The following is an 8,584-nucleotide window of genomic DNA, read 5'->3' on the forward strand; positions in this document are numbered from 1 at the left end:
CATATATAAACTTAAACTTTTATTTTTACGAATTTAATTTTTTTTAAGCTTATTGTTACAGCAGCTTAGCTAGTTGACCTAGTTAGTTCTTTCCAAGCGTGCCCATGCCCACCCGGGGCATTTGTCATTTCATCTTGTCGGTCCTGGCGGTGGGGAATTTGTCAATTCTTCTATAAGCGGTTAACGTCGTTACTTTTTCAATATTTCACTTAAAAATATGCCTAATTGGATAGCTCTAAAGAGGAGAAATCCTCGCAGAATGGTTTACATTTCCTTGCCCGACAGTCCCCTTGCCCTACCAATGTGGGTTACAGGGCTTTGTTAGCATGGCTAGGGGCAGTTTTTCTTAAGGGATTAAGGGATATTACAGTTCTTCCCCCCCCACCCCGCCCAGTTGAAGAACCATGGAATTCTTCAGGGGTAAGTCATAAAAACTGAGGATTCCTTTAGGGGTAGAGTAAAATAGAGTACTAAAGTGTGATGTCATAAAAATGAAATTTCTGAAATTATGGGATTTGTCAGGATATTCTGAAAGAACAATGTCCAAGAGGCCTACTTAAAAAAATGAGCATTTTGCGGCAAATTGTCTCTGAGATCGTAGCCCAGTTATGCTTACAAAACTCCATACAAACTCTTCTAAATTTTTTTGGGGTCGACCCAAAAAAAAATTAGAAGGGTTTGTATGGAGTTTTCTGAGTATAACTGGGCTACGATCTCAAAGACAATTTGCCGCAAAATGCTCATTTTTTTAAGTAGGCCTCTTGGACATTGTTCTTTCAGAATATCCTGACAAATCCCATAATTTCAGAAATTTCATTTTTATGATGCCATCACTTTAGTACTCTATAGGATGGAATTGTTTGGGGGTGGAGTTTTAATTTTCATGAAATTTTTCAGGTGTAGACCCATACTCTCTAAGGGTAAACCCATATTTGATGGAAGTCTTCAGGGGTGGATGCCGGTGGGTCTAAAATACAGGTCACTTTTCCACAGGTCAGAGTACAAGTCACCATGATACAGATAAATGAATAGCATTTAAAGTGTCTCCTAGCCCTAATCTCTTTACAAAATGCTCTGTTAGATTGAGGGGAATCTGTATGGTTTGGTAACAATGGAGCAGTGACCTGTACTCTTGATCTGTGGAACGTGACCTGTACTTTAGACCCGGCCTCGATCAAGCTAAAATACAACTTGTTCCCAGTCTCTCACTTTGCTAGACGTCCCTGCATTTTTTTCAGGAGTAAGGTAGAGTTGGGTTGCAAGTCCCCACTTACCCCCTCCTCAAAGGACAAAGGACTCCCATTTGCTGTAAAGTCCCCATAAAATCTCCATATTCCCCACATTACCCTAGGTCTTCAATGCCCCCCCCCCCCCCCACCCCTGCAACTTCTGGGAAGCTTAGGACGAGTGCATTATTAAGCAATAATTTAATTGTTACATGTTTTTAAAATAAACTTGAATTAATATTGTATTTTTGGTGTTTTTGTCTGAGCAAAAGCTGATAATATATGTGCCTTCTGGGAAAATACTTAGTTACCGGCTTCATCGGGTATTTACTCAAGGTTGCTTGACTACTTATATTGTTACATAACAACATGGCATATGGCACGTGCTTCATAAGCTACAGATAAATAACTGGAGACTGAAAAAGAAACAATCTGTAAAATGAGTTTTGTTCATGATGTTTACTTTGATCACGGAGTGAAAATACAAAACATTAAAATCACCAGAGTTACAACCTGATACTTATTATATATTATTCTAACCAAACCTCCTGCTGAAGATAACAAAAAGAAAATGTGTCAAGGTTCAAAGTCATTAAGATGCTAGGGTAAGTGCGTGCTGTAGTATATACTAATATTTTCACACCCATCACAATAATTGATAATAGTACAAGTTACAAGACCATATAATTTGATTTAACTGGGCTATAACTTTTAGACCTCAGGGAGAATTAAAATATTTATAGAAATACAATGGTGCCTCAGTGGTTTGTTTACAAACTCCTGACTGCATTCTTGAGATTTCCAATCTCATGCTTTGTCAGATAATTCTTAAGAGATAACTGATATTTTGAATTCTTTGAATTCCTTGTCTGTCCGTTGAATTGGGTAATTGGCATGTATTGTAGATAGACAATGATTGTTGTCTCTACATATGAATCAATAATTACCTGCTGACATAATGTAAGAGATCTTTCACTGTACTGCTTGTAGCTAGGAAGTTAACTGTTAAACTTTTCATGAAATTGTTCCTACAATATTGTTACTTGATGCCACTTTAAACAAATCTGAGCAAACATTACTGGAATGCTCTAAAGCTAATAAATTATTTAAAATGCATTAATCCTCAAGAGTAGAATTTTTTTGTTTTCACACCTATTGTGTTCCATCAGTTCAAAAATTATTCAATATTGTTTTTTTTTACTGACAGTGGTTGCCCAAATGCTCACCTGTACTCACGGAATTGAAAAGCAATAATCTTCCCCCCCCCCCCTCCCTTTTTACATGAAAACACTTTTGTTTCATACATGTCAGGCAAATTTTGAATAATTTTCAAACCACTTAGATCTGTTGATCCTTCATGGATAATCTCATGACATTTTCATGTTTTGCATGCTTGAATTTCCCATAACAATAGAAAACAGAAAATGCTGCTCTAGATGATGGGTTTTTCATTTATTACTCAGTGATAATTGTAAGTTTAGCCCTTTCACAAGTATCAATCAACTAGCATAATATTTAAAATTTGAAATTCACCTGTCAATGTGACCATTCAAATAAAAGTGTCGAACAGTGATGCTTATTTGATGCTATTCGGTTGTGATGATATTTTTAAAGTGAAATTTGGTATTTTTAAGGCACTAAGAAAGACCAATGACTGTTTAGATTAACTTAAGTCTCATCAGTTGAAGCTAATCACTCAAACAGAGGTTAACATGAGGTCATGATGTCTGCTGGTTATGTCTGCAAGATTTAGCTGTTTTTGCCCAAGCAAATGCAAAGCATTTCTTGAGAGTGCTTAACCAACTTTTTAACAACTCTAATGGAACACAGTGAGCAGACTTGCCAATTTTCAGGTAACATATCTAAGTCAGAACTCTTGGCAGAAGGGTAATGCATTGTTTACGTGAATATAATCATCTGATTGTTCCATGACTTTATGGGATTAAACAGCATGAAATGCTGTCCTTCATTAGGATCCCTTTGGGTTTTCTAGAAGAATAAGCTGTTTGTTTTTCTTAACTGCTCCCTCTTGTCCTGTGGTTTGAACAGTAGTTAACATATTCTGTTCCATTCATGCCATTATCTTTCATTGAAGCTTTTTGTTTGCTTGCAACATAAAAACTAGAAGCCAGAGACATCTGCATGACTTCATGATTTTGTTGTGGGATTGTTTTCAGGTTCAAGTGATGGTTTGGTGCTAGAAAGAAATATGGCTGTGACAGCTTAAATTATTTTCCCTTTATAACTTTAATAAAGAATAAGGAAATGCTTTTGGTAATTTGTGTGTCATAGAAATTATATTATAATGCACTTTCTAATCTCCAAAATTGGACCAGAGCTTGTCAAGGGATGTTGGTAATCTGCTAATAAATTAATATATAAAAAGTCAACATCAGGAGCTGTTCAAAATGAACTTGTGGCCGTACTACAATAAACATAATACAACTAGGGTTTGTAACAAAGCTAGGAGGGGGGTGGGGTAGGACTTACATTCTCCATATCCTTCCCTAAGCACCCTCCCCTCCCCTTGCACCTTTGCTAATTTAATAAAATACTAAATTTGCATTTCTGATTTTATCTGGGAATGGTAAGGTTCTTTTAAGCAATTACAGGTTCATATTCAGCCACCTCTTCTTTTTGGACCGCATGTGCATGCAAGGAATTCCAGATCTAGCTGCCGTTATTTTAGCATTGAAATTGTTTACTCTCTACTCTGGCAAAGACATGTTTTATGAAATGTAAACTTAATTTGCTCTGAGTCAGGAAACCTTGAAACAAGATCTGTCCTTGTTTTCATTATCATTTTTTCTTTAAGGTGTGTGTCACAGTTGCAAGAAGCCAATCAACGGCTGTGAATCAGCTTGCCATGCAATGGAAAACCTTTACCATGTTCATTGCTTTTTATGCTGCAGCTGTGGTAAGAACAGTCCGTCTGCATAGTAGACGCTTGGAGGCGATATGCAAGAAAAAATGGGGCACAGGACAGAGACACAAGAGGGGAGACGGAGCCCTCTACCCTTGTGTGTCTCACTCGTGTGCCCTGTACTTTCAAGCCCCTGCTGCGCAGGCTATGATAAGAAGTGAATAGAAACGTACCTAAAAATAAAAATTATGCAAATAAATAGTTAATTATTATCCCCTCCCACAAGCAGCTTTTTAGGAATAGTGATAAATTTCAGAGCCGTCATTAAGGGCTTAACCCATAACACCTGTTATCGCTGAGCTCACTTGGTGTTATAGGTAATCAAAGTGGAAACTGAAAAGCTAACAGAGACACTAAATTCTTTGTAAGATGTTACAGCTGCTTCAAGACTTAATGACAGCCCTGTAAACAACACTGCAGACATCTTTTTGACAACAGTTTTAATTAGTGGTGTGAATAAAATGTTATTACTCATTAAATTCATATTTATCTATCAACTTCCTCAGGGAATCAGCTAATTGGTCAGGCATTTTATAATGTTAATGGAAAAATCTACTGTGAACCTGATTACAAGGTATTTGTTTTCTATTATTATTGTCTCAAGTTGCACTGCCTAAAGACACAAGTCTGTGTTCTATGAAAAATTGAGGGGAGCCTAGTTCTCTGAACCTGTGAAATACAGGGTGCCCAGCATAATATTTTTTTTATGAAAAAAACTAAGATTTTCTAGTCACCCAGAAGCAAAAATAAGGCACCAGGGGTGACCGGGAACTGCAAGAGCACAGCCCTGTGACACTTTGTACAAGACAGAGTTGAACCTTTCCACAATGGCCACCTTGGGGACAGAAGAAAGTGGCTGCTGTAAAGAGGTGGCCATTGTAGAGAGGTATTGAAACAAGAGTCAATGTGTGGACTAGCCTGCGAAAACATGTTTCTCTTCGCTCTTTGCCGCTGGGGATGATGTGTGTGGAGGAACGTCTGCGACTCAGCGACAGAAATTCCATACTGATGACGCAAATCAATGTTTACATAATAAATCCGGTAGTCATGGGGTTCCAAATATAAATTTGTCTAATTTTACATGTCTTCTTGTCGATTTTGGTAACGTGTTGTGCTCATCTGCCAACGAGCTCCAGCAAAATTCAAATGCTTCTTCTAGAGAAGACTATATTCCACAAATATTGACTGTTTTGTTGGAGATTCTTCGCGTTTACCTTTGACCTTTGTGGCCTTTTGTCTTTTGTCTGTCATTTGTAAACAATAGCTAAAACAATGAAACTACTCCGTCGACCAATCAGCCCTTCTGACCAGATCCTGGACAGATTTTACGTCATCAGTATGGAATTTCTGTTGCTGAGTCACAGACGTTCCTCCGTGCGAAACGTCCCCAGCGGCAAAGAGAGAGGAGAAACGGATGTTTTCGCAGGCTATGTATAGACTTTCCACCAAAAAAGTGGCCATTGTGGAGAGGTGATTGTTAATGGAGGTTTGACTGTACCCTACAGAAAATTAATTCAGATTTTTGTTCAAACTTTGTGACAAGTTGAATTTTGACATGCTAATTGCAGTTCATTTGGTAATATCTGCAGTAAGCCTTGAAGAGCGACAATTATTTTTCCTTATTTTTGCAGAAGCTGGGTCTTTCAATGAAATACTGTCATTCTTGTGGAAAGGCAATTAAGCTTAAGGCAAGTTAAATAAATTATATAATTATTATAAATTCTTTTAATATAAAATAAAATTTAAAAAAAAGTTACATAAATAATTTATTACTGTATCAAAGTGAAAAGAAAAAGTTGAGAATATGTGAGAGTAAGCAAGTAGGGACAATATTATTGTCACATAGTGTCATGAAATTGAGAATTTTCAAATTTTATAAACACACAGATTATCCAAGCACTGGGAAGATGTTACCATCCTTCATGTTTCAGATGTTCAGTTTGTCAAATAGAATTAGATGGCATCCCCTTTACTTGGGATCAAGAAAGTCGAATATACTGTGTTCCTGACTACCAAAGGTAAATTGAAAATTCTGAAGCAAAATTACTCCACTTCTTTAAAAGCACTGAAAATGAACACAGTTATTCTTTTACTGTTCTAGAAAATTTTGTCCAACCTGTGCTGTGTGCAAGCAACTCATTGCCCCTGCGAAGGTGAGCTGTTGTGCATCAGTTTTGGGCTATCCTATTTTGAGCTGTTTTGTGTTCAGAATAACATCACAGCTGCTTGCCTAATATCTTGCAGAACAAAGAGGAGATTCTTAGAGTGGTATCAATGGGGAAAGATTTCCACATTGACTGCTTTAGATGTGAGGTTAGTAGTTGAAGCATTTCATGACAAGGAGAGGCAAGAATCAGAGCTAAAATGCTTTAATAATAAAATTACCAGATTTCAATATTGTACACTCGGTGATGGTGGATTTCATACTGCTTTGATCTTTTCAAAAACAGCAGGTTTTTGTGCAAACTGTGATGTCATAAGATTCTTTGTATTAAGTAGGTCTTCCTATATATTTGTGAAGCAGAAAGATCATTATATGCACCGAAGGAGAGAGTTACATAGTCTTTGAGTGAATTTTTGTGCCATGTGTCACTGACTTAGTCTTTTACATTTTTTACTCTCTATGTCTGCTGGGGCACCTTATGCTACCTTACAAAAATCCATCTAATCCACCTCTGTAATAAATACTGTCAATGAGTAAAAAAAGTTTATTTCCATATTTTTCAGGAGTGTGGACTTCAGTTGTCAAGCAAGCAGCAGTGTTATCCTAAAGACCAGCATCTACTTTGTAGAAAATGCCATGTTAAAAAAACTCGCAAGTCAAAATCACCACAAGAGACCCCATGTAATTCACCTTCTGACTCACCAAATGTCACTCCTCGCTGTCTTCCACGTGCCAGACCTCGCATTTTACGTGGACGCAATCAGTGAAAAAAAAATGTTTGATATAATATGGTATAAATAAAAAACTACGACATTAAGGAACCTTGTAAGGATGGAGTGACACATACACAAGAAATTTAACTTGCCTCATAATGCAATAATTATTGTGACATGTCAATGCTTCTGTTATTATAATTGCCAAGACACAGTGCAATGTTTGCAACATTTAACTGCAATGCTGCATCTTGCAGTCAAAAAGAAGAACTACAGGCCATCATTGTTTGAATTTCAACTACACCCAAATTACATTAATTTATTGTTAGAGAACTGGAACAGAGATTTTGCATTATTGGCCTCAGTGTAAAGATGTAAGAATAAGTATACTTTTTGTAACAGTGTGGTCCAATGACATCGGCCTTCAAGTGACGTAAACAGAAAATAAAATCATTTTGACTACAGTGCATGGTTTCTTGTTAGTTTTGTTTCAAGGAAAGGTGTTTAAATAGAGCAAAGAATATTCTGTAATATCTTTCTTCTTTTTGAAAGGTAAAGATAAAAAAGAATGAGAAGAGCCTTTCTGATATGTAAACTGACACTCTGACAAAGGGGTGGTAGATAAATTTACCACAAATGAATGAACATGGGGGGGGGAGGGGGGGAGTGTAACAAAGCCCTACGAAAATCTGAGTGGGAGGATACAAACGAGTGTCATTTTTAAGGTTTGATGATACTCGAGATAACTGTACGTGCATAAAATAAAAAAAATAAAATAAATAATTAATCTTTATAGAGGAAACTCCCATCACATAAAGTGGTTTTCAGGGAGGTCCTCTGACTAAGATTAAATAATATTAAAACTACTAATAATCAAAATATCTAAAAAATGAGTGGTTATAAAGTTAAAAGGCTAAAAAGGCTAGGTGACTAAAAAAGGCAAATAAAGTAATAAAAATACAATCAGACTAAAAGATTTAACTATCACGAAAACAAAGGCTAACAACTAAAAGGATGAAATGAAAATTTACAAACTACAATATTTGGCTCTTAAAAACTTTTTTAGGTCCCGTTTAAAAATTTTGCAAGGCATAGGTTTCCTTAAAAAATTCGGAAGAGTTGACCAGTCACTAATGTACCTATGGTAAGTTGTCCTTTTTCCCCATTCTGTTTTTGGTTTAGAATTCTAGGTAAGTAACTGTTTCTTGTGTTATGTCCATGCAAGTGTCTTGATTTGAATCATGATGCGCAAGAAAGAAAAGAATAATAAATGCTCTGGGGCCCGTTTCTCGAAAGTCGGGGTAACTTTTCGGGCCCGAAAACAGATATTCAAATCGAAATATAAAGAATAAGAGCGCCGGTCCTGGCTAGCAGACTACTCCATTCTGTTTCACTAACTGATAGTTTTATCATGCTAGATGCAAAACTATTGAAACCTCAGTCATTAATGTAAACGGAGACAGCTTACCGGGCCCGTTAATTATCGGGACTTTCGAGAAACAGGCCCCTGATTTGCTTATCTCACTCAGCATAGTTTTCACAGTCACACCCAATACAC

At 36.7% G+C, this 8,584-nt stretch overlaps 1 protein-coding gene across 1 annotated transcript; it reads left to right on the top strand.

Annotated features, from left to right (window-relative positions):
* The first annotated feature begins 2,690 nt into the window (after positions 1-2,690).
* LOC140927481 (Wilms tumor protein 1-interacting protein homolog) lies at positions 2,691-7,488 on the top strand. The gene is made up of 8 exons (XM_073377142.1): positions 2,691-3,079; positions 4,042-4,143; positions 4,656-4,723; positions 5,781-5,837; positions 6,037-6,167; positions 6,251-6,302; positions 6,394-6,462; positions 6,877-7,488. The coding sequence occupies exons 1-8, from the start codon at positions 3,046-3,048 to the stop codon at positions 7,078-7,080; spliced, it is 717 nt and encodes a 238-aa protein (XP_073233243.1). The 5' UTR covers positions 2,691-3,045; the 3' UTR covers positions 7,081-7,488.
* The last annotated feature ends 1,096 nt before the right edge of the window (positions 7,489-8,584 follow it).

Source organism: Porites lutea, chromosome 2, assembly GCF_958299795.1.
Source record: "Porites lutea chromosome 2, jaPorLute2.1, whole genome shotgun sequence".
In the NCBI taxonomy this organism is placed as follows: domain Eukaryota; kingdom Metazoa; phylum Cnidaria; class Anthozoa; order Scleractinia; family Poritidae; genus Porites; species Porites lutea.

Bases quoted from the DNA above. Each gene is read 5' to 3' on its own strand.
- LOC140927481 (XM_073377142.1), top strand. From the start codon at position 3,046: ATGGAACACAGTGAGCAGACTTGCCAATTTTCAG. The intron at 4,724-5,780 runs GTATTTGTTTTC...TTATTTTTGCAG, and splicing joins ACTGTGAACCTGATTACAAG to AAGCTGGGTCTTTCAATGAA. The intron at 6,463-6,876 runs GTTAGTAGTTGA...CATATTTTTCAG, and splicing joins TTGACTGCTTTAGATGTGAG to GAGTGTGGACTTCAGTTGTC.